The sequence below is a fragment of the Chiroxiphia lanceolata genome, chromosome 7 (assembly GCF_009829145.1).
Source record: "Chiroxiphia lanceolata isolate bChiLan1 chromosome 7, bChiLan1.pri, whole genome shotgun sequence".
NCBI lineage: Eukaryota > Metazoa > Chordata > Aves > Passeriformes > Pipridae > Chiroxiphia > Chiroxiphia lanceolata.
This window is the reverse complement of record NC_045643.1, coordinates 14,614,158-14,640,985: the sequence shown is the minus strand read 5'-3', so window position 1 is coordinate 14,640,985 and position 26,828 is coordinate 14,614,158. Positions and strand designations below refer to the sequence as shown.

Genomic DNA, 26,828 nt, shown 5'->3' with positions numbered 1-26,828 from the left:
TCTAAATTTTTGACCATTAGCTCTCAGGAACTGTGGCAAGCTTCAACATGCAACAGCTAAATTGGAGAATGAAGTTTTTGAAAGAAATGTTTATAATAATTCACCAATCTGCAGGGCAAACAAGGGCCCCTGCACAAGGAGCTGGCAGGAGTTCAAAATAAGAGGAAAGTAATTATTTGTGCAGTCAACTATATACAATCTCTTTCTAGGCAGAGATCTGAGCAGAACACTTATAAGGTAAATAGTCACAGTAAGCATATCTCAGGAAATTTTAAAAGTGTTGGATGTAGCAAAAGTAGAGTCAGAAGTCTAAGCTAAACAAAAATACAGCATATAGAAGTTTGAGATGTCATTTAATTGCAGTTTAGCAGTCAGATTCATAAAATGTTATCTTTAATCTCTTTCGCATTGCACTAAGATACAATACTTAACTCAATTGGACACATGTGTCAGGGGTGTATGTACAAGTTCATTTAAAGCTCTAATAGGGAATTTCAATATTTTATTGTATTATTTGCAGACCATGAGACCTGTAAAGACATGCTGTTACTGTTCTTACTGATATCACAGGCAAATTATGGTTTGTGCACCACTTCTTAAATTTGCAATCATTCCTAGTAGAGCTTTCTATGAGCCCAGCAATTCACCTACCCACAGTAAATTGGAGGATTAGCATTTACTCTAATCCATCAACAGCACTGGAACATGCCAGAAATTGCAGAAAAACATTAGTATGAACCTGAAAATTAATTCTATATATCCTGTACATGATAATACCTTTCTAATAAGCAAAAAAATATCAGTATTCTAATGTGACTGGTTAAAGAGTTCTCTAAATTGCTAATACTAAGTAGCTAAAATATCTAGTCTTATTGAAAATTCTAAATTTTTTCATATTATACATTTAATTAGATACATATTTATAAGCTACAAAATTTCAATTATAAATTGTTTACCTGACTACTCAGGTGCAGAAACAGACTTTGGTTTTAGAATCAAAAAAAGCTGTTCACAATTTATAATTAAACTATTCTTACTGTAATTATAGCACTAACGAAACACATATCAATCAACAGATATCTCATTATATAATTTCCTCAAATTTCTGTTCAGAGCATTTCTGAAATCAACTTTAGTTTTGCTTAAAGTCCTCTTAGACATATTTGTCATTTGGATGACTTTTAAGAGTTTATGATTTTCCTTTAAAGAAAAGTTTTCACATTAAAAAAGTAAAAATAGGCCAAATTACAAGAATTACTTGAAATATATATATATATCCATTTGTTCCTGATGTAGCTAGCAGTAAGTGAAAATCTGTCCTGCTATTTTTATCATAGTTATCCACCTGTAATTCTACCTCTTCTCTTTTCATTTGTTCAGTACTCACAAACTTATAAATCTTTATATCATAATATGTTAATTTTTGATAATGATAATCTCTTCAGTTAACCTTTACTAAACTATCACAGTTCAGGCAAATAGAGCATAGACAAAAGGGCAATAAGTAAACACAAACATCGAATACTGTATAAAATAAAATTGAAACAAGAAACTTGGAAAAAGAACGGAAAGACCTCTGTCATATCTGGTTCTGGAAACTGTTCTGTAGCTCTTACACCAGTATCCACAGACCTAGTGAAAAAATGACTGGGTGTTCTGGTACCTTTTGACCCAAGAGGCTGCTAATCTGGATTCTATTTGATGCCTTTAAAAGAATTCTCTCTTCTGATAATTCAGCATTGAGGAGGAAGACATTTCTCTACTTTCCTTGACATCAAGCCAAATTTCCTCAAATCAATGACTAATGCCCCTTTTGTCTCTACAAAAAATGTGTATGTGTGCAGTTTGTCACTGCAGCATTGCAGGATCAACAAACTGGGTCCACAAGCACATCCCTTTTAGTCTCTAAAAGTTTAGACTCTCCTTTCTGCAGCAGTTGGGGTCTATTATGTTGGATATGGTGGAAAAGAAAGGGAAGAAGGTAAGGAAAGGGAGAAAAGGTGTAATCAGTGGCATTAAATGGCCTGAGAAGGAGTCTCCCTTGGCTGGGCTGTGACAAGGTGTCTTCTGAAGTGGAAGGTGTGCAACACTCCCCTTCAGTCAGGCAGCTGGAATTCCTGCAGTGGTTTGAATGGCTTTTGTTTTTATTCCTCTGCACAACAAAGAATTATAAAAGCCACAGTATTATGTAAATTATTATAGCAGTCCCTCATTATTTGTTTTTTTCTCTTTCCATGAAGTACAAAACATTAGAAGCTGTCAGTCTGCATACCAAAAATATTTAATACAAAGACCAGAAGCTACAGTCAAGACAGAAACATACACGACTCATTTTCACAACTAAGTCTTGTTTCAGTGTGCTTGTGTTTTACCCACTCAGGTATCAATAAAATCAGTACCAATGCTAGGGATCAAGTTATGAAATTCAAATTACTATCTTCTCTGCCAGATAATGTCTTTGATTGCAGCATTGCTGCAATTGCAATGTAAAGAAAATCGAGTTGGATTTTTACTTACCATACAGAAGACAGACCTTGGCTGTAGGGCTGCATATATTGTTCTAACTACTCCTATCGCATGAACCTTGTTTTCTGAAGCTCTTGTACTGAGTATCATTAATGTTTAGTTATTTACATTAGTGTAGTTTAGTTATTACATTAGTTTAAAGCTACCATCCCAGAGGCAGCTGAAAGGAAATGTTTCAACTCAAGAGTCCAGTGATAACAGAGAACTTATAGAACCAAAAAATGCAGTAGCTTAGACCCTACACAAATGGAAATCTGCACAAACTGATGGAGGTCTCCAGCAGGGGAAACTCAGAGGCAAAATGTGTGGCATCAGCAAATGATCAAAATATTTGCTCTGCTTTGTGCATTTTGGGGTTTCTAGTGGAAAAATTGTTCCTAAAGTGTGAGAAAATATTCAAAAGCATATCACAGAGAAGACATGATAAAGTCCTGGCCATAACTGAAAAGTGACTTTCCAATGAAGCAAACCAATTCCTCTTGGAAGAAAGGAGATGGTGGAAACCCCCTTCCCCACAGCCACTTTGAATTTCTACCCAATGCACAGGGGAAACGAGCAGTGCCATAGCCAATGCATCATAATCCTCGGCACTGTAAATAACCTGTTTACCTTCAGCAGCAGAGGCACTATATAGCATCTGTGGAATACCTTTAGAAACCCAGTATTTCAAATCTTTCCAGCAAAAATGGGAGTGCCATTTCCTTGCTTCCAAAGGAACAAATGTAACATGTATTTATTTGTAACATCCTAACATCAGCTTTCAGAGCAAAAATCAGGCAAATAGCTAAAAGAAGGTGTCAAAGTTTGAGGGATTTAGGATACACTAGTTTGACAGAGTTTCTCTCCAACAGCCTGCAGATATTTATTTACTGATTCAAAAGTCTACAGTGAAAACTGCATTTGAGAGGAGTGGATTAGACACAGCAGGTGCATAAGTGGTCCCTTCAAATAGTCCTTCAATCAGTGTCTAGCATTAGTGAACACCAAAATAATTGACAAAAAACCAGAGACACAGCAACCTCCTAATAGCTAAGCACCTTTTAATATGGACTTCTTTACTGGCACTCTCAAAAGGCAAGGTACCAATACTTCCTATAGAATTGCAGTAATTTACTTACCCATACATACTGACAGAAATGAAGAATCAGCTCCAGAAATGCTGATTCTGAGGATAACATTTACAAAATCATATCAGAGCTATGGAAGTGTTAACCTGAAAGGACTTACCTGCATTTTAATTTGGATAATAACTCTCATTAGTTATACATCTTTTAAATGAGGTGGCTGAACCTTATACAGTCTGACATTAATTCTAAGTACCATTGTAAATGAGAACGATGTACTGTATTATGAGAGCAAATACTCTTCACCGCTTAAAAACAACTCTCCCATTTGCTAATTGGTCATTTTAACAAACAGAAGGAAACTATCTTTCCCAAGGAACAGAACAAAAGCCAAGGAGAAAAGCTACTCACATTCCTTTGAGCCGTTGCCACATTTTCTCTGCATGTCCTCCTATTTGATACTTTGCAGAGGCGCTTTCCAGTTCCCGAGTTGTTTCAGTCGCTCGAGCCCCCATCGTTATTGTCCTACAGCGATACAGTTACAGTCAGGCTCAGCAGCAAGTAAAAGCAGTCTTTAGTCCACTACAAATTTCAGAAGATCCACGCATGTTAGACAGTAGCTGCTGTCATATCAAAACACATCAGAATTACAACAGCTGAGGGACGATCCTGCCTGAATTGCTATTCACTGACAGACAAATCCACTCTTCCCCCCCAAGCACAGAGCAAGTACACACAGCTCCTCTGACCTCACGAGTCTAATCCATACGGGTGAGCCAGCTACTATACTACTGGCTGCTCAAGCTCCTTTCTCATGCACTTTTCCCGCTGTAGGAATACACACAGCAGCACAAAAGATTCCTTAAAACGGACTATGATTCATTGCCATGAAGGATAAATGTGAATGGCTTTAACAATCCAGAAGGAAAGAAAGGCTGGTTTCTGCTCTGCAGGTTGGAGAAACAGGCTGCAATAGGAAAGCAGATGGTAGAAGCCAGTATCAGCCACATCACCCTACAAAAAGAGTATATGTTCGAATGCCAGAGCTTTCCTCTCTTTAGTTGATCCTGAATTGTTTCTTAGTCAATAAATATCTAGCAGCCTCTCAAAAAAAATATGACTGTACAAATGCTAAGTCTGCAGCAAAGACATATATAAATCCCTGCAGAAGAGAAATCAGAGAGCGCTACAGGTTATTGAAGGAATATGCTGTAATGATGACTGTTCACCTTCTCCTAGCAACTCCACACAGTAGGTAACTGTCAATTTAACTGGTGGAAAATGCAGCAGCTGCAACACAGCCCGCTCTGTGAATCCGTCGGGACAGCAGCATGTGTGTCAAAATCTGATGCTGAACTCTGTGTGTCTGCCAGTAGAAAAACAATTCAGTGCATGCAAGCAGCAAAAGGGTTGAGGGCTAATCAGTACATCAGTTGTGCAGCAGATTGTCTGCTCTGCCTTTCAAATGCAAACCTAAGAAGCTAGCTGTACAGCCAAAGTCCGGGTTTGGTGAGGGCAAAGGAGAGGATTTCCTTGCTGCTTGCTCAGTCACAGACTTGGGTTTGCAGAGCAGCTTCTCCACTCAGTAAATAGCACCTGTCTTGTTCGGTGAGTCAGTAACAATCTTCATTTCTGAAGCAGCAGCCAAATAATCAAATATATCCAGACTTATCTCAGTGATCATGTTTGTTTCAATCAGACTAAGAGCTGTGCAAGAAGCCAGGCAAAGAGGAGTGTGCCAAGTGGGAGTAAATATGTCTGAGCTTTGTCAGCTACTGGTGCCACTGCCAGTTGGGAAAAGGAGCTTTGGGTCCACGATGGAAAAGTGAGGATGAGCATCCTCAGATGGTGATTGGAATGAGCCTAAGGGTAAGGGATGGATATCTCAATATGGCTTGAACTAAACTGCTTTATCTGTGTTAAATTTTACAACAATGTGAGATGATGAGAGGTTCCCATCTGATGCAATTGGCAGAAATGGATAATACTACTAAGTACTGAGGTTCTTACAGAAAAAATAAAAAAGAATCTCACTGCTTTGAAATAATCCTAGCCCTCCAGAATTTCCTAATCAATTTTCTTTCTCTGGGACACCTTTTATGTACATTATAGAGATAAAATACACCCTATGAAATTTACAAACCAGTTTGGGATGCATCTTTTGCATGATGATTTCAGGTGGATAGATAAACGTGCCCACCACTTCTATGGGTTTAACACATACATAATTTTAAACTGCTATTAATTCATGGACTTTCACTGCATTATTCCTGACTCTGACACACAAGAGTCATAAAATTCATTAACAATATCCAAAAAACAGTCACTGGAAGAGCGAAATCACAATTTTTAAACAGCATCATAAGACAACAATGAAGAAACACAAACACATGCTTTTTCAAAAACTGTAAGGCAGTTATTCGGTCAAAGGCAGCAGTAGTATCTTTGAACCACTTAAAAGCTTCCGAACTTTCCACTCCTGTTATGCGTGGAATGCAAACAAAGGTTGTAAGAAAAAGTATAAATATCCTTCCATGGAATAATTAATGAGAACATCTCACACGAATCTGGGCTCTTCCCTGACTTTTAAGTGTCAAATATCTGAAGCAACGCAAAGAAATTAAGTATTTATAGAAACCACATAAACCTCCAGGGACAGAGGGAAATTTTAAGGGCCTCTTTTTTTCTCATGAAGTATTTTCAGCTCTTGTTGTCCAATTCTACAATGAAAAAAAAAAATGTGGTGTCTGCAACCTATTCCCTCTCCCTCACAAGGAAATCAGTGTTGAAAATATATTGCTTTGATTTTCCAGATAAAAGTATGAGAAGGCAATATCCTTCAGGAAGGAAGGAAAGTGCAAACTGCCCAAACAACATCACTGTAAGTGGAGACACACCTGCTAACGTCACCAGAACTTCACTAAAAAAAATTGTAACAACTCCCTGAAGGACCACGCCACTGCAATAAAAAAAATTCCTACAAGCAAAAGCACCTGGCATGGCTTAAGCAAAGGACAAAGAAAGCTGCCTCCATCCCAAAGGTTTATCCTGAGAATGAACAAAGTAAGCCATCAGAGATGACACTGAAGGATGAAAATGTATCTCTGAAAATGAAAGAAAGAGCGGGAAACACTTAAAAACAGACAGATAAGGCATTTGAAAGTCAAGAAAGTTGCCAGAGAAATTGTCCTGTATGTCCCTAAGGAGAGAGAAACAAACCACCTCAAACAAATAAAACAACGACTTTTAGGTATGCTGTTATCTTGAAAACATGAACAAAATATCCTTATGGAGACACTAGGAAAGGAGAGACCTTTCTTCCCCTTAGCTTCTGTGAATAACACTCGGAGAATGAAGCAGCTGAGCCTACTCCCTTCCTCCGGCTCAGCAGAAGGCAGGCACAGCGGCTGGGAATGACAGACCCAAAGCAATGCCTACACACCTCTGGCTGCAAGTGGTGATCCAGGGCAGAAAGCACAAAACTGTGCCACTGGAATATAGAACAACCATACATACAGTCTGTACATAGCAATGAGGGAATCAGAGGAGGAATTACAGACAACCTGACTTGCTCAGAAATACAGATCCGTGCCCCTGCAGTACAAACAGGTTTAAAGAAGATCCAGAATATCAAACAATGAGCAGCTACTTTAGGAAGCCAAGACAATCAGAGAGAGAGCACCTGAAATGAGAAATTCTCCTTAATAGCTTTCATCTTTGCCCTTCCTGTTCTTGTTCCAGTTTTCTATTCTTGCCTTACCTAACCCATTGTTTGTGCTACAGTCCTGGCAAGTTATTGTTACAGTCCACTTTCCTCCTAAAAAAACCTAAAAAATAATCTTTTTTGCCCTTTGCCCACAGCTTATTCTACTTTTTTAGATTTCATCTTAAAATTCCCATACTAAAGTCAACACTAAAGGAAAGCCTCTGTTAGTCAACATGGAGATACATTAAAATGGAAATCATTAAATTCACCCTTAATTATGGCAATCATAAAACTATCCCAGTGCCACTTAATTCTCAGATAGGAAAATTTACACTATGCTTCTCTTCTTTCATCTAAAAATAATTCCCTTCAGTAGTAATAGTAATGCAAAAGAATAATTTTACAATACACACACCAGTAAAGAAAGCAAGTTGTTTTTTTAATATTGAGAGACCTTTACAGTTATGGTAAATCACACAGTTGCAATGAAAAAAACTTACCTTGAAATTGGGAAAATCCTGCAGCTAGATCAGTTAATTAGCTATAGAAAAAGGAAAGGGATCGTGCAGGTTTTGATGAGGAGAATTAGGGCTTTTTTTAAAATAAATTCTCTGCTCCTGAAGGGAAATTAAATATGCTGCTTTATTTAAAATTAATCTTCAAAACATCTAACTCACGACACATGGAAAATAAGGAAGTACCAAGAGACCTGCAGGGTGACTTGTCAAACTAATACTCATCCTTCCAAACCTGACAACACAAACCTCCCTGCAGTGAAACTGCAGGAGAGCCATGAACCAATTAAAAAATTTGAAAACATAAGTAAAAAACCAAAGCAAAACAAACCCTAATAAAAGATAAATGTATTGTAAATAGTGACAGAAAGTATTAGGTTTTTATGCTGTATGTCCTGGCCCTGATCCACCAACCACTAGTATACATTTAATTATTTGCTGGGTAAGACAGAGTTCAACAGCATTGTAAATAACAGAGTTAAATCACTGAAGAACTGCCTGCCAGTGCACTTGAGTGGTAGTTACATCGTACTTTGGAACCTAAGATAGGACAGAGATCCCATCACTCAAATTCTGCTGTTGCAGAAAAGGAATGGTTTGCTGGACAGTGTCCTCATGCTTCCTTCTGCCCTCCTCATTGTCTATTATATTCATATTTGTGAAGTGACATGCAATCCCCTTTTGCAGAAGCAGAGTTTTTAGCTTGCTTGCAATGCCTAAATGTCTGAATTATCAATCAAAAAGAAGTGCAGCAGAGGAAGAAAAAATACTTGGTCTTACTAAAGTTCATGGACTTTATTTAAATATATAGATCTTCAGCAATCTGGTGATGGCAAAATATTGATGTTACAGTAATCTTGGATTTTCAGATTCTCCACAGAATATATTAATAAAATTAGTACAGTTACATAATTGAGGAATAGCAACTTTAAAGAGCTATGCATATGGTCTACACAGTGCATTGGCATTGACTCAATTAAGTAGGTAAAAGAGTTGATTGATATATTAACAGTGCTTAGATGACCTAAATAAGGAGACCCAACAGGAACATTTTCTCTTTTTTTTTTTTTTACTTTAGTAAACTACTTTTGTAGTTTTTGCTACATCTGATTTATTGCATTTGAGGCTTGTTCATATAATCACTAAGGAATTTATATTCATTTATGTGTCCTGCAAGTACCAATTTAAAGTATAGCAGGGAGAAAAAAATATCTTCTATTTTTGCTATGTGCATGGTATATCATACTGGTAATGAACATGGTGTCAGATTCATCAAAGCTTTCAGGCAACTAAAAGTGAAAACAAATATTCATGAAAGCTTGCATACAAATTAGCTGATAAACCTCAGGCCACAAATAGATATATATTTGCACACCTACTTCTGATATATTAACACCTTGTCACATTTGATTGTTCAAATACTGCCTCTTACTAGAGGTCACCAACACCAAAAATCTGTCATGACTGTGTGTGAATGTTCACAGACCAATTCTGTGCCAAGTCAGGTTCATTAAAGCAGATGTCTCAAATCTGCACTCATGTTGTCTAGGACCTCACTGCAGTCCACAGAATTTAGATGTCCAGGCGTCTTCTTAGACACATCTATTTTCAAGTTTACTTTGAATGTGATCTTTCACTCAATTTAGGATCACAGAATCATTCACTTAATTCAGTGAACCAAACAATCTGAAAAAATCTAGGAGATAGAGAGACAGAAAAAAAATGAGCAAATGTAGAGATGTGTAATGCATGAGAACTGTGCTATGAATAATCCAAACAAAAAGAACTGCAGAGGAAGACTTGCTACTGCATAAGTAGAAAAACAGAAGAAGATAAAGAGAGTAGTTTTTGAGCAGCTGGACCTGGAAAGAGGCCTTAAAATCAAAGTTAGAAAAGCACTGAAAACAGACAATCACAAAGAAATCAAATGTTCAGTAGAAAGTGTGTTGCATGTCAGTGAATGAAATGAAGCAAGAGGGTAGTTCAAGGCTGGGTGATTAAAGCAACATCTGGACATGCTTTGTAAGGTAGATGCTCAGTTGGCAGTTGCATGCTACATCTTTCTCCAGGTGTGTTTATATTGATCAGCAGAAATTCACTGGTAATTTAAGCTAAACAGTAACTGTTTCATGCACAGGGAACAAAGAAAATGTAGAATGAAGAAAAGAATGGGAAGTACAGAATAGTTCTGAGATTTTCTTCAGTCTGACTTCCCCTTAAAAGTGACTCTTTTGTAACTTTTCAGTTTTTAATTGTAGTACTTCAGGAAAAAAATGGGACTATATAGAACAACTGAAAATTGGATTCAATTTTCTGAAAACAGCAATTGCACGTGGCTCATACAGGGTCACGGGGCAATCAGCACAACCTAAGAAAACAGGGATAGCAGATTTTTAAGGTTTGGTGACTTTTAAGTTCTTTATCTAGAATGAATTGGCAAACTGGTTTTGAAAAGCATCAGTTGAAGTTGAGGAGGAACATTCATGAAACAAACACTAACTTTTAGGAACTCCTTAGGAAACAATTTGGCTACGAAACTAACATGCTACTTTTTGCTAAGAGAGGAAACCATTCTAAAACTGGCAGCAGCGTTGAAATAAGATGGATTGAAATTGCCACAGAAAATCACAAGGATAATGGTGTACTTCATAACAACACAAGATTGGCTACTTTACAATGTCAAAAAGGGCAAGACTGCCCCCATAGTGAAGAATAAACAGTTGTAGAATAAATACAAATCTTCCAGGCTAGTTGTGTTCCTTTTATCAGAGCCCACTGCCTATTTTATCACATTTTGGATGTATTCAATCCCTCTTTTAGGAGGTATTATACTTTTGATAATCATGCACAGAAGAGGTAGTGGTAAAAAGTCATTTGAACACAAAAGCTGTGGTTAACTGCGAGAAATTGTAACTCCCAATTTATTGGTGTTTGAATATAACTAGAGAAAGAAAGAGAGAACAAGGAATATGAAACAATAGGAAATAGGAAAACTAGATTTAGCAAAGCATTTGCCAGTTTATTCCACTGAACTTTCTGTAAAGAAAATAACTAGTCCATGGTAGCAAGATGTATAGACAAAGACAACATAGAACAAAGTTGTTTCAGCTAATTATTGTCCATAAGAGGTTATTTCAAGCATTCATTTTGAGCAACTCCACAAAGAAAACAAGAAAATCATTCCTTTTTGATAAACGTTGCTTACACAAGGACCACAGCAACAAGAAAATGTTTCTTGATATTTATAAAAGACTATAACAGAACAGATGCCAGCGGAGAAAAAAAGCCTCTTCATCTCAAACTAAAGAGGTAAACTTGGGAATCTACCCTGACCATAGCTATTTTTACTGTACAGAAGCTTTCAACTAGTTGCTGAATCCAAACAAGTGGAATCAAATCATCACACCCCACATAGGATTCCTTCCACACTTGAGCTGCAAATCTGAGCTTTCAGGAGAGAAGGGCAAAGACACTGTCTTTGAGACATGAGACTTTCTGCATCATAACCCCAAGTATCTTCTGTACATTTGGTGCCATTCTCCTGTGAATGTTGGAATATGCACAATAATATCTGATTCAGAATTAGTCTATTCAGAACCTCCACAGTTCAGGGAACTGCCACAGAACTCAAAATCTAAGTGCAGTTGAAAATGCCCTTTCTTAACATATTCTGCATTTTAATCTTAATTTCAGTAAGACGTATTCCAGTTTTTGGCTTTTAAATATCTTAAAAGTCGAGTGGAGTATTAAACTGATGGTAAAAACTGGCAGCACGTTTTAAGATTAGTTCAGCACTCTAGAATGCAAAAATATTAACAAGAACAAAACTCTACTGACAGTCAGATTTTAGTATCACTTAAGCATGTTTGATATCACTGGAACATGCAAGTTCAACCAAAGTATAAAGGTAAAGATTAAGTTTTAAAATTGTGCTGGTAAAATATATCTCTCTCAAGTTTTTCAAATCAACCAATGATTTGGTCTCAATGTCCATGCAGATATTTTCCAAACAGAAATCAGGAGAGAAATATGTGAATTCAAACATAGAAGCATCTAAAATGTCAATTGCAAAAATTTTTGAAGTTCACATGTAACATTTGTTTGCCTGGTATAAGATGTTAAATAACATATTTTTATTTCAGGCTACAAAATATCTCAATGCAGATCATCTGAGGATTAACAGGATTTCCTCAAAAATTGAAAGCAACCAAAAAGCAGTTCATTTACCTTTTGTATAGAGCAAATCTTTGGTGAGTCCATACTTATTTTAGTAAATCTGTAAACTTAGGTGTTCTCCTTTGGGCTTTTGCTTGAAAAAGTGGTAATGTAACTCTTGCTCAAGAGTTGTGCAAATGATGTGGTCAGAGTAAAATTTCCTCACTTAGCTGTGCTATGGTATATTTGGAAATCAGTTAAAATTGGACCAAATTATGTGACTAATAATTCTAAAGAGGAAAGTGCTTTTCAGGCTAGAAAGCCTGGCTGCTCAAGAGCGTTGCTAAAATTAGCACGGGTTTACACAATTCTTATGTATCACAAGATGTGTATTCTTTTTAATATAACTTTCTCTGTCTTTTGAAAGACTTGATAAGAAGGCCAGAGAAATTAAGCAGTAGTGGATAACATGATTTCTAATACAGTTTTAATATATACTCACCTTGTATAAAAAGGCAGCTGGAAGTTATACAAGAAATTTGTACCTCACATTCTGAATTTCATAAATAACTTGTGCTGGTATGGGAAGGAGGCAAACAGAAGGCAAATAGACAAACAAGCAGAAATATAAGTTGTCCAAGTGCTATGATGAGTATACAAGACAAAAAAGTAGGAGTACAAGAATAACAACGGACCATGACATAAAGACTTCACCTTACGCTTGTCTTCAGAAGTCAGACCAACATAGTTTCTGCTTTTCTAAGACAGCAAAATAACTTTGTATAAGCAAAAGCCTGGAAAGAGAAAGATGCAACAGTGGGATAAAGACTACCTTTGTTCCTCCTTGTTTCAGCATTATGCACCCTAAGGCATCAATATCCCACAGAACAACAGAGACTAAAGCTACATGTGTGTAACCTAGCCAACCTGTTTTACAGCAAGAATGACAAGCTATCTGACTGGTGTCAGCAAAAAAATTCTCACAGTACTGAGATAGTTACTAGCATTGGTGAAAGAAAGGTGTACACATAGGTGAAGATACAATCTGGAAAAGAGGAAAAAAATGGGTGATAAAGATTCCCAAGTATCTTCCTTGGAAGGCATTTCAAAATAATAGAAAAGAGCATTTTATTTTTCTGTGGAATGGCTTGTCCTGAGGTTTTCCAAGTCCCTAAGCCTTCTAGCAGACACTGTGGGAGTGAAGCAGTGTGCACTGTAGAGAGATAAAGGGAAGGAATCACTTAACCAACTTGGACCTGAGCAAACCCACGAGACCAGATCAGAGGCATCCAGAGGTGCTGAAGGAGCTGGGCAATGTCCTTGTGAGGCCGCTTTCTATCATCTGTGAAATATCAAGGGAATTGAGGAGCTCACAATAGAGAAGGCTCAGGGGAGTCCTTATTCCTCCCCTCCTACAACTACTTAGTCAAAGGATAGAGAGGAGATAGACGTAGGTACTTCTCAAAGGTACACATTTATAAGACAAGAGGCCATAGGCAAATAGAAATATGAGAAATTCTGGCATATGGGGGGAAAATTACCACAAGAAGTTCCAATATTTTGAGAAGAATTTTTGTCATGAGTAGACAAATACTGGGAGAGGTTGAAAAGAGGGCCTGTGGAATTGCCATCCCAGGGTGTGCCCAAGGCTCAGCTGGAAAATCCCCGAGTACCTCGGTCATGTTTGACTACAAGAGCTCCAGAGTTTGCTTCCAGCTAAAACTGGGGCTCTAGGACTCCAGCATACATCAATACTGCCACCACGGATAAAGCTGTATGAACAAAGCTGTGCTTTGCACTCCAGTAAATTTGGACTTTTCATTTCCAATTACTTGAAAGTTCTTTTAAAGAAGTACTTGAAATTTGAACACTTCACGTTGTTTCCAGAAGCAGGATATAGACAATATAATTTACCTGCAGAATTCATTGCTGCAGGATGCACTTGATCTAATTATGTTATTAAGATTTTTAGCAGATTAAGTATAAAAATAATTACAACAGTTATTAATGTGACATAGGATACAAATAAAAAGGCTAGCAAATTTCAGGCTTTAGTCAGACCATAAGCATATCACCAGATGGAACAAAAGCAAAATTACCTTGTAACAATATGAAATCCTGGGCAGGTATATCTAATACAAAATACTACCAGAGACAGAAAATTGAATTACTTAACTATTTTCCTGCATGTTATATACAGTTTTTAACATTAAAGGACTTGACTTGAAGAACTATTTTGTGTGTTTGATTTTTCAGGATAAGTAACAGACTATACTGCACATGAGTAATTATTTCTCCACCTTTCCCTTTACCCATGCCTTCAAAATACAAAAGAACAATTGTGACAATATGCAAAAGACTGAAAAATAGTGAACATTTTACTACTCACAAATCACTGTTGAAACACGTCTACTAAATCCATGTTTTTGTATGCAGAGGTATTACAAAATAGATTTAAAATTTAATACGTAATAACCCAAAATATAATGGTTCATTCAGCCAAAACAAAGGCTAAAAACATTAAACGGCAAAAGCCTGGAAGAATTATCTGCTTTGTTTTAAAAACACATTCAAAATGAAGAGACGTTAGCAAATTTAATCTGCTATAGCTGACATCCTTCCCGGGCATCAATTCAAATTCCAAATTTAATTTCAGTTGAAGTTTTAGTAAAAGTAATGTCTTCTGCAGATTCAGACCCATCTGACTGAAGTTATGTGCTGATGACAATAAAAAGTAACTTAACAAAATATGGTTTCTGTAAATTGTTCTTAAAATTAAGGATAGACAAATATATGTTAAATTGACTTAGGACAACATTCTATTGGATGTTGTTTACTTTTAGCATGGTTATGCCTTCAAAGTAAGTATCAGCATAGACTTAGAGTTCTTTTGAATGCATTTTTTTGTTTGGATAGACACATGCTTCACATCACAATTTGATGACTGTTCATATATTGGTAAGGTGAAAATGTACTTACTACTGAAAATGTATGACATGATAAGCAAAGCACAAAACAGGGCAAAAGAAAATCCAAGCTGGGAAAAATCTCTGCCATAGGTTTACCTGCATGACATTTAGTAAGATTTTAAATTTGTGACAATTTTAAAAGGAAGATTCATCACTCTGATCACTCTAACATAGAGATTTCTTATACAAAAAACTGTCTTCAAAAAAATCATTACTATGTAAAAAGTATTCTACTGCTTTTTATGGTAGATATCAAAGTGTACTTGGTTTATCCCTGCTACTGACTTCGCAAAATTGGCAGGAAATTGCATGAGTTGAGCTTTCTTGGGAAATCTTAGATTCCAAATTCACTCAGAAAAATTATCTGAAAGTACACTTGGCAGAGGCTTCTACAATCTCACAAAAGACTACACTGGAATTTGCTGGGGATTGACAGAGCTCCAATCACATACATTTGCATATACAAAAAACATGACTTGCATTAAAAAAATTACATTTCTTCCTAAACACTGATATTTAGCCAAATCAATTAAATACCAACTTACATAACAGCTCATTAATCCTCATTAGCGTGCATTTATATAGTTCCTATGATATCTATTCGTAAGTATCTGAGAGGGTAAATACTTTTCAGTTCCAATGAAACATACACATGCTCTATTATTTTCTTTTTTTAAAAATTACAGTATTTAAAAACTCACCCATAAAGGTGCCAAGCACATAATATTAAAATCCTTCTCCATATCCTTTTCAGTTCCTTAACTCCTTCTCTCATAGGAGTAAGTGCTAAAGAAATAAGTACACGCCAAAATAAAACTCTAAAGATAAAATCCATATCCAGGAACTTTTTTGGAAATGGTTTCCTACTCCTTGGACTAGAAGGTTAGAGAACATGGGCAAAAAAATCCAACTTCGCTACCTCACTCAGAGCATCAGGTTATTGAACACATTTGAGGCCTTCGAGCTGATCACTGAAAAAAAGTGCTCATCAGTGAAAAATCTATTTACATGTTTTCTTAGTTTTACACTGCTAATCAATAAATACCTCAACATTAAACTTCTGTTTGTAAGAATTGACTATATTGACAATATACTACAAAATGGTATTTTAGAAAAAAAGATCTGAAAGATACAATAATAGATACATTCCCTTTGCGGACTACGAATATGCCCTGTGTTAACAAAGTTGTTGAATATAGTTAAATTGAGCACTGAGAAGATAAACACAGTTCTTAACTTGCTTTAACAGAATCAGTGTGGAATCACAGAATATTCTGAGTTGGAAAGGACCCACAAGGATCATGGAGTTCAGCTCTTAATTGAATGGCCCATAGAGGGATTGAACCCACAATGGTTGTGTTATTAGCACCATGAGAGAACCAACTGAGCTAATGCAGTAATCCCTCAACATTGCCCCCCCACAATTACTAGCAAATAAAAGCAATTTTCCCCACATTACATTGAATTTCTAAACACTCTGGGGCTTCTATTTTGATATTTTTTTATTCTGTGTTACCTTACCAACAGCAGTAATAATGCAAGTGGGTTTTTTTGTTCGCCTGGTTTTCTGTGAGTTTGTTGGTTGCTTTTTGTTTGAGGTTTTGGGTTTGGTTGTTTGGTTTTTTTGGGGGGTGGTTTTTTAAAAGGGGAAGAAAAAGAAGATGGGCACATGGGTTTAGATTTCCTCGGGAAATCATGAAAGTTAGGAAGATGATAGTTGAGGTTGAGTTTCGAGAGCAAGCCTGATCTACTTGATCAGAACTGTTTTAAAGTGGGTTATAGTCTTTGCTGAATATAAATGAACCCCAGAAAGTCATCTTCCAAGTTATTTTTCCAGACATCAAAGCCCAAGCATGTCGGGCATGGAACAACCAATTTCCTTTAAAAGTTCTGGATTTAGAGCTGTAAGGATTTTAAATTATTATAGCACCCACCTTTTAAAAGTTTGCCAAATACAGATTTCTTGGCAGCTGGAGGCATGTAGAGCAGGTTTTTTTTACATGAGAACAGGCAGGGAAGTTGCCCAGGGGACGCACTTGTAGGCCATAAATGGAGAAGTTAACCAAGAGCTTTACGGATAAACACCGACTCTGTAATTCACCACTAGTTTGTGCATCTGTAAGACACAGTTCAGGACAGGGAGATAGTATAAGTACATCCTTTAAAACCCTTTTCTAACGCTTTTTCATAACATCTATTGTAGGTGAAGGCTTATTATTCTAGTCTGAATATTTATGACTGTGAAATACTTGTTATCCCATAGTTTACATAAAGCTCAGGAAAATGTAATAGATTACAGCACGTGATAAAAGGGCTGCTTCTGGCACAAAATAATGTAGAAGAGATGATGGTCAGCTGTATGCCCTACAGAGTAACCTAACACCAGGCCAAGGCACCAAGGACTGCACAAACAAAATTATGCTTGGCACTAATCTAAGTTCCAAACAAACATGGCCTTTTATAAGAAACAAATATTTTGTTCTGCAAAATCCTTTCAGTCTGGAATTTTGAGCCTTCCTATTCTCTGTATACTTTTAATAGCAAGTATCTAGTTGATTAAACAAAATATTTTTGCTAAAAAATTAAAAGGTATGCAGTATCTCAAGTTTCTCATAATCTCTATGTATTTTCCAAAGCAGTTTTTTGTTTCATTTTGTGTATACAAGGTTTCAGCCACTTGTGTGAAGACAGCAGCTTAGAAAGGTCTTCTGTAATGCACTAAAAACAATACGGAAAAAACTCTGTAAGGTTTATGTTCAACATTCTTGCTGCAAATTCAGTCTAAGTAAAAGTAGACCTAATCCAAAATCCGTGTAAACCTCTGGCATCACAAAGGATGCTGCAAAATATTTACAGACATGTTGGAAATCTCTAATTGAAAACAAACAAAGCAAAAATAAACTGACAATGGCAAAGAAAACAAACAACAGGAGACAAAACCAAAACACTCATCACTCTACTCAAATAACAAAAGACTTTTTTAGCCGAAAAACTGTCTTAAAAAAACAAACAAAAAAAAACCCCCAACCTCTCTTCAAAATCCCCAGTAAATCATGCAGTTTAAGTCTAAAAGTAACTCTTCAACGAAGAATTTGTGCTAAGTGATGACTTTCTAATCACATGAGGCATTCTTTTTAAAAAGCCAGAACAACATCAAGAATAATAATGAACTGAGAAGATTGTCACTTTAAAGAAATTAAATCTTTGCATTTTATCCTCCTACTCATTTCATTTTTATGCTTCTCATATAGGTACATTTATGACTTAATAACACAGAAAACAGTTATTTGGTCTCAAGTCAAAGTTTTAGAAAAATATACTTTAGATTTTTAATTCACTGTAAAACATCCTAGAAATTTGCATGAATTACACAGTGAATTTTAGAAAAGCAAATTAAAAAAAGTGTCATTTGTGGTCCTACTTCAAAGTATTTAAGACAGAGCATGCTTTGAAACCCATTATTGCCCATTTGAAGATGCCTACATAGACAAGTATCTGCTTATTGTTTGAATTGCAGACCTGCTAACCCAGCAAGACAGCCTTGCCTGCAGTGAGGTTTCAGGGTAGCTGTTAACTGAGCTACAAGCAGGTGCTGTGGCACCAATGGCCATTACCTACCACTGCCCGGACATGCACAGTGACCACTAAGGGGACTTGGACACATCACCCTGATGCTTCGTGCTGAAGGCAGCCAGCACTTCGGATGGATTTTCTGAAGCTCTGAGTTATCTTTACTTTCTGCCTCAACCTACAGTGCAATCAGAGCCACTTGTTGGCGGGTGTAGCTGCTGACCCCTACAGAAGGAAAAAAAAAAAAGTAAGTAAAAGAACTTTTTAGTTCTTTAGATCTTAGTTATGGATTTTACTGATTGTTCTTTGTAATGTCATTGTAACAATATTACTGGTGTTATTATTAATCATCTAATTAATATGTTGTAAAACTAGAAAGTAGAAATTCTTTGTAAATCTGAAGGAGCTATATTTTCAATGGGACAAGTCAGGTCCTTCTTGTGCCCATTTATGAACCTGTTTCTTCTTGATCATTAAGCATCTAATGACAGATGCAACGATTTCACAGAAGTATGTTGCATATTTATATAGTGGACTTGTCTGAGGCTCAGTGCTCTGTGACAGACATTGTATAAGGGAGTGAACCTGAAGCTGACTTGAGAGTTTCTTCAGTTAGTATAGAACAGAAAAATATTTTTTACAATTTTGTTACATGGAATATGCAGCATCTACACTGTGGGCTTTTTTAATTCCTATTAAAAAAATAATCTACATGTAATCTTAGCACAAGCCATAGCAATCTGGGTCCTTAGCTAAACCTCTAATTGTGGGAATTACTTTTGATTCCTTTGATTGCGGGATTAAATCTCACTGATTTTTGGTATCATTAAAGATGCTTTTAGTTCTGAAAATCATTAAAATTGGGCCCTATACTTCTGGGGTTTTATATATATAAAAAATAGATCATCTTTTTGTCACATAGAATTTAAAACTGGGAAGGAACACAGATGAGAAGAATCCTCAAAATGAAATTACAGTAAAGCATTGAATATATTCAATGTACCTTTATCTTAAAGACAGCCTTTAGAATTCAGAGTTATTAAATTAAATGCATTCTAGCAATGGGACACTGATATCCAAGTTTATTTTAACTGCAGAGTTGTCACTCTTTCTTTATCTGCAGTCTCATTTACATGATTGAATACAGTCTCCATGATTTCCAAGTACTAATATTGTAATACAAAAGTTCCATAAACTTGGCCTTTTCAACAGCAAATGCATTATATTCAAAATGTTCTTAGACGTAAATTCTCCCTTATTTAGCCTTCAGTGAAGACTACAGATGGGAATAACATTTGCTCACACTTTATTGCAGAGTAGACTATTTAATAATCAACGTGTTGGAACACTGTTCACTTTGCCTAAAAATAAGTAGCTCTTAAAAGAAGTAAGTTCCAGTGGATAAAACGCAAAGAAGTTTCTTTTTCCTTTAAACACACTATGGAAGTTCAATGAATGTGCAGGTAAAAATTCTAAAAGATTTCACAGGAGTTGCAACTAAATACATATGTACTCATCGCTATGAGTACACTAAAGTTCTAATGTTCTTCTGACTAGTTAACACAAACACAGTGTTGAGGTTTAATGACAGCAGAAATTTAATACTCATTTGACAATTGAAAAGTGAATAAACTGATCCATATACAGGGACAGAAAATCATCCATGTGCTATTTTTTTATACATAGTATATGGAAACGTGACCTGAATTAACACGTACCCTCTCCCTGCTATAACAACAAAACTGCAAAGCAAAGCTAATGTGTGTCAGGAGAGGGTTAGGTTGGATATTAGAAAAAGGTTCTTCACCCAGATGGTGGTTGGGCACTGGAACAGTCTCCCCAGGGAAGCTGACATAGCACCAAGCCTGTCTGAGTTCAGGAAGCATTTGGAAAATGAGGTAAATGGTGTGATTCTTGGTGATGGTCCTGTGCAGGGCCAGGAGTTGGACTCAACTGACTCTTGCAGGTCCCTTCCAACTCAGCATATTCTGTGATTCTGTAAGATGAACCTCTCTTCCAAACAATCCATTAAATATTTCTTATACTAGCAACAATAATTTGGCAACGTTTTAGTATTGTGCAAGAAAGGCAGTCTGACAAAGGAAATAAATTCTAAAATCATAAACAGCTGCACACAGCAAAACTTGACTTCAGCAAGGTAGCACAAATAATAAAATACGTCCTAGATTAAAGTCATTCATATATTTCATATTCTCTCTCAGCTGCAGAAAACTCTCTGTATAACCAAGACCAAAATGGCTCATGTAGTATTATAAAGGACATTCACATAACAGGACACCAGTGTTTTGAGGTTTGCTGTATTGTTTTCTGTATGATCACCTATTTAAATTGGTGCAAGATGCAGCCTTAGAATCTTAGAACATCCTGAGTTGGAAGGGACTCACAAGGATCATCAAGTCCAGCTCCTGGCTTCTGCAAATACAAACCCAAAGCATCTGTTACAAACTGCTTGCACTCAATCATCCCAACAGAGACTACTTGAAATTAGCAAAAATATTATTTTCCTGGTTTTTGTTATACTGTACAGAAAGGCATGTTCTACTTAAGTCCATTCTTTTTAAGTACATTTTTTGTTGTGATGTACAGCATATAGCTTGAACTACTGTTATACTTCACTAAGAATTCATTCTGGCACAGAGAAACTGGGTGTAAGGATAACTATGCGGATGTTAAGCCTGTAAGGAAAATGTAAAAGAATTTCTGTATCTACTCATACTTGAGAGTACCCCTCTTCATTTTTAATAACTTTTTGTAATATTCAAGTTAAATGATTTTGTAAGAAAACTGTGATTTTGTAATCCTACTGTTTGTGTCTCTACAGACACTAGGCATTCAAATAAAATTCCAAGCTAAACTATTCTTATATTCCTGTATCTATCTTCCCCTTACAAAAAGATGCTTTTTTGAAAGAATTTGTGTTCTCCTTTCCAAATTACAACTAAGACTTACTAACTTCACAGATTTATAATTAACATTTAAATAAAACATGTCACATAATATAGTTTGTTCTGCATTACGTGAATACAAAGGGAAATATATGCAAGGTTCAAATGAAGAGAAGTTTATCCTTAGAGCAACACTATGAAAAGAAAAGTGTCTTGAAGTATGGCTTTGGCAGATGAAGATTCAGTACCATTTACCAGTATCACACTAACTGTACAATTATATACTATTCTAATTCAGATATAGATTCATACACACAGTTAAAAGATTTTGAAACAATTTGTTGAATAGACGTGATATCCCAAAAATATGTTCTGACTAGTTTTTTTTATACAGAGACCTAAACTTGGAATTGTTGTGATTCATTTTTCTGAAAGGAATATATTATATAATTATTATGATGTTATATTAAATTATACTGCAGCAAATTGGTGAAATCTGCTAGATTTAAAATAAAGTTCTATTTCATTTGCAGTTGGTTTTGTTTATATAGTGATGATGTAACTTTTCCCGAAACCTAAGTAATACTCTCATCTCTGACCAAAATTTGTTACAGAAACATCATCAACTTACCAGGACCGTTTTCAAGAGTCTTCTCAAATACTTCATTATTTTAATTTTTGCATGTTACCAGTGATACTATCTTCTCAAAGAAATTTTTTTTATATGGATACAATGGAATAAAGTGTTGCTGTAAGCACACCAACCTGAGAATCTGGAGGAGGATCCATTTTTTCACGCACTGCCTCGCGTGACATGACCTTGCTTAACTTGCTTAGTCTCCCCATACCTCAAAATTCCCTTTAGTAAGTGAAGACAAAGCACATATCCCCTGTCATAGGTTTGCTGGTGTAATATTTATCATTTTTATCCAGTCCTTGACATGTTTTTTAAAGAGTGAGAGGGGAAAGCAGGATGCTAAAACAACAACAACAAAAAAGGCATTTTTGTAGCTATCCGGTATTACATTTGGAAAGGGTTTTGTTGCTGTTTTTTGGTTTCTTGGGTGGTGGGGATTTTTGGGGGGACGGGTGTGCGGTTTGTTTCTTGGTTTCTTTGGGGAGTTGTGTGTTGGGTTTTTTAAATTCACAGTGCTAGAAATCTAAAGACTCTCTATGGTAGGATTGTTCACCAAGTTTTTCCAAATTTCTGTAAATTCATTATAATCCAGTCTGTGTCCCTCCAAGAGAATTCCACTGCAAAACTAATCTATCATTGTCTGGAACATCCAGACGCATTTGTAGACATTTGACTTTCCAAAGTGCATGCATGGTATAGCTCACAAGGATGATCTGGAAACTCTCCTGCAAATTTTCATCATATCTGAAAGTGAATGGAAACAAAACAAAAAATCTTTCTCAAGAAAAACTCTGCCGTATCATCCACTAAGGACCACTTTGCTCCTAATGGTTAGATAAAACACAGTGTATCCTTCACAAAGATTTTTGCAGATGATGTTATATCACTTTGTACTGCCTCTACATGAACATCATCCAAGCTCAGCTGCCCATAAATTCTAAAATACTACTTAACTGCAAAAAATTTTAATCTGTGTAAACAATTCTTTTGATATAAGTGAAAAGGTGTAAATTCAGCTAGAACTGTTGAGACATACTGGAATTCCTTATTAAGGTCAGTTTCTTTTCAAGTAAATAAACATTCATAGTCCATCAATGCAATAACAGCAGTTTTGAAATATCTGAAGTTTTATGCCTTACATGGGTCTTTAAAAAGTACTAAAACATTCAAGGGCTCAGGTATTTATATTTTGGCAATTAATGTTTTAATTATATCTTAAACATATCTTGAGACATATCTTAAAAGTTTATTTTTGTATGCCTGTTCATTTATTTTGGTTTTCTGTGTTACATTTTCTTTTTCTTCCTACTTTCTATCTTCCTTTTGTTCCTCACTAACTGATCCACGGCTGTTACAAGCAGGTCTAGGCCAGGTAAAATTAAGGACCACAAAACTCTAAATAAACATTCAGATTCTGTTTACAAGATGGACCCAAGTAAAAGCTCCCAAGGTTGACTCCTACCAGTAATGTTTTACTTCTAGAAGATTCTTTTCCCCTAAAGCACAGAGTACACGCAAGAGATATGAGTTTTTAATGAAAACCAAATTTTGCAATAGGTCTAAAAGGGACATGGTCACAAAAGAGCTTCTGCAGCCTCTCTCCTGCTGTCAGCAAAGGCTGGTTTCGCAAGAAGGACGAGGGGCTCTACTACCACACTGCTCTTGCACCTCATTTCAACTTGCATCATACTCAAATGCTTTCACTCACCCCTGAGGACCAATATTTCACTGAAAAAAAAAAACTTTGGAGAAACCCTGTTCCCTTCTGCTCTTGTTACCGAGTATTACCCACTGTACTTTGGACTCCCTCTCACCTCAGCCTAAATAAACTTTTCCCCTTTTTAATATTTCATATTACCCAAGTCTGCCAGTTACAGCTGGGCCATAGAGTGTACATTCTGAAAAGCTCCATTTTTTTTACCTTTACCCGAAATCTTTGGAAATTACTTTGGACACATCAGATCCGTGTCCTGCTTAATGCAGACCGAGGCAAGATACACTAGATGAGCTTTTGTTTATTCTTAAAATTTAAGTCTTTTCTTTAAGCGAATCAACAGCCAAGCCCTTTGGCCTAACTGCACATTAGAAACAGTTTACAATAAAGGACATGAATTATAAAATATGTTATACTAATATATTACTAACAGATTTGAATAGTCTGATTTTTCATTCACAGTAATTTGCTAAAGAATATTCTTAATAAAACAGTGAAGGTAGTAAAATGTAAACTTCACTTGCTCCCTCAGCTCCTTTTTTTTTTTCCTAAGGAAAAATGCCCTCTTCAAAGCTATTCTCCTGGGAGACATGGATTTTTACCCCAGTCTACTCACAACTCAGTTAATTACCTCAATAGATTGCAATAGGAGCAAGTCTATAGACCTGAGGGTGTGATGTCTCCTCTCCATGCATCTCAGGGGGATTTACTCTGGAGAAGCTCTGATCTAGCCCTTTGGATCAACCACCACTTAGTGGCTGGAAAGCAGTGTGTGTTCCTGGAGCAAAACTTATTTTATCTTCACCCAAATGGGATCCAGTTCATGTTCTCCAAGACATACTTGAAATGTGAATGGAAGTGTGATAACTGAGGAAGATATGACCTTCTGCGTCCACCTAAAGGATCAGAGGTGAGTAAACTCAGTCACCCATTTTCATTTGCCATTAAAGGAATGCAGAAGTTTCCTGTGTTTGCTGTGACAATGGCACATGAAAACAGATGTTTTGAGCACATCAAAGAGTAAATTCTAGGAGTCAATAAACTGAGGGAAAAAGACATCTTAAAGACAGGATCATTCCCAAAATTGTCATTTGTTAGCCAGCACTTTAAGCTGGAAAAATAAAATGGGAAAGAAATTCCACATAGAGGTTTCCAAGTGAGCAAAACCAGTGGCAAATTTGGTGCAATTACTGTATATTATCCTAGTGTAGAAATTTTAATTTCTTTTAGAATTTATCTAGTAGCAATTCATTAATAATATCCATGATTTAAATCTTCTATGGGACATCTCCTTAATTAAGACACGGCAATTCACAAAAGCATCAAGAAAAAAAAGCAGATGCAGTGATTTTCTTAAATATAATTTGCTAAAACAATGTTTGATTGGAATACAATTAAAATGTTAGGATTCTACATGCCTCATATTGCTACAATCCTTTTTATGTGAGCAACGCCCTGAGTTTTGCTCTGAAGACAGCTGCTATAATTTTTAAGGCCATCTAATCATTTTCTTTGAACATTCCTCATAGACGTAAAAGCTATTTTCCACACTTTGTTTCCATAGATACAGCAATCTTTTTTATTAATCAGAACGATAGCCTGCAAATTGCTAAGCAAACACATCATCAGCAAGCAGTTAACATTCCACGCTGTGTCTGTTCAAACAGGGTCCCACTCCCATCACATTTAATTTTGGGCAATTAAGGCAGAGTGGGATGGGACACCACGACACTTTGCAAATGGAGATTTTAACACTGAGGTTCAAGACCTAAGTCAATTAGCACTTAATACCACAGTTACAGAGCACACTGAGAAAAGCAATCAGTTGCTGCTTCAGGGAGGAAAAATCTCTGTCAGGAAGACCAAATTAAAGCGTCATTTCATCGAAGTATTTGACTAAATTGAATTTTAATCCAAGAAAGCTAAACAGATACACCAAATAGCAGAGGGGAAACAGCGTTCTCAATCTATTAAGTTAAACAAAACAAATCTGGAAACATGCATCCAAAGAAAGGCTCCAGCATCTTTTGCAGACAGTGATTTGGGTTTCTTTCTGTCTGAATAGGCCAGTGAAGCAAAACAGATGAGCCTACAATTATTGCTGGACTAAAGTCACTACATTAGTTTTACAGGGCTGTAAAATTTCAACCTTGTAACTTTAGTATATACATTAAAGTATCTGAAAGGCTCTGAAGAAGTGGGAAAACTCAGAAGTATTCAGAACTCAGAGACATTTTAAAATAAAAAAAGATCATTTAAAATCATATCCACAACCATTCTCTCTCTCCTTTATCTTCTCCAAATATTTGAATTTCTTCAAAAGAAGAATGAGATTATATCAAGAATATTTGCAACAAGTTGAAGAAATAAAATAAAGCATGGCTCCATAAAAAAAAAGAGGGAAAAGGAAGGGTGTTGCAGAAACACAGTATTAAAACTGGTCCTCCCCGAGCAATGTTCGTGAAACAAGTATTTAATCCTCATATTAAGTATCCAATACTGAAATATTCCACACTATAAAGTACAAATTTAAGGTGCAAATTAACCAAGAGGAGACAGTGGTGTCATGGATAAAAAGTAACTCTGTAGACTCTTCTGTGCCCATCTCATATACTTATATAGCTATATTTATCAAATAAAGCAGTAGAATGATGGACCTCCCAAAATAGACACATAACTAGGGATGATCCTAGGTGAGATTAAGCTTCATTTATGTTTGTGACAGAAATAATTTCCAGTTTCTTGCTGTTGCTGTGGCTAATGTATCTGTCATTATGTTAGTCTGACAGTTGTTTTTATTGCGACTTCTCAAGCAAGTCCACCACCAGTGGGCAGATATCACTATGGCAACTCAGCATAAGTGGAGAAACTGTTCTGAAGCTGTTAGGCAACACAATGCCATCAGCTGCTGATGTTGCTTAAGTTTAGTACAGTTCATGTTGTCTGGATCATCTATTTAGGTACACCAAAAAAAGAGCATTTCAGAGAGTGATGTGGAAACAAGCCATCTTTGTGATTTAAAAAAAAATAGAAATTACAATACAGAGTGAAAAAAAAGAATAAAAC

At 36.1% G+C, this 26,828-nt stretch overlaps 1 protein-coding gene across 6 annotated transcripts in view; it reads right to left on the bottom strand.

Annotated features, from left to right (window-relative positions):
• Window positions 1-26,828, bottom strand: part of PDE1A (phosphodiesterase 1A) — a 203,194-nt gene that overhangs the window by 143,383 nt on the left and 32,983 nt on the right. For 2 of the 6 annotated variants that reach the window (XM_032693801.1, XM_032693799.1), the window contains exon 1: window positions 4,002-4,333. In XM_032693801.1, coding sequence (XP_032549692.1) covers window positions 4,002-4,105 — 104 coding nt within the window. In that variant the 5' untranslated portion in view covers window positions 4,106-4,333. The other 4 variants (XM_032693795.1, XM_032693794.1, XM_032693793.1 and 1 more) reach the window with 4 other exon arrangements.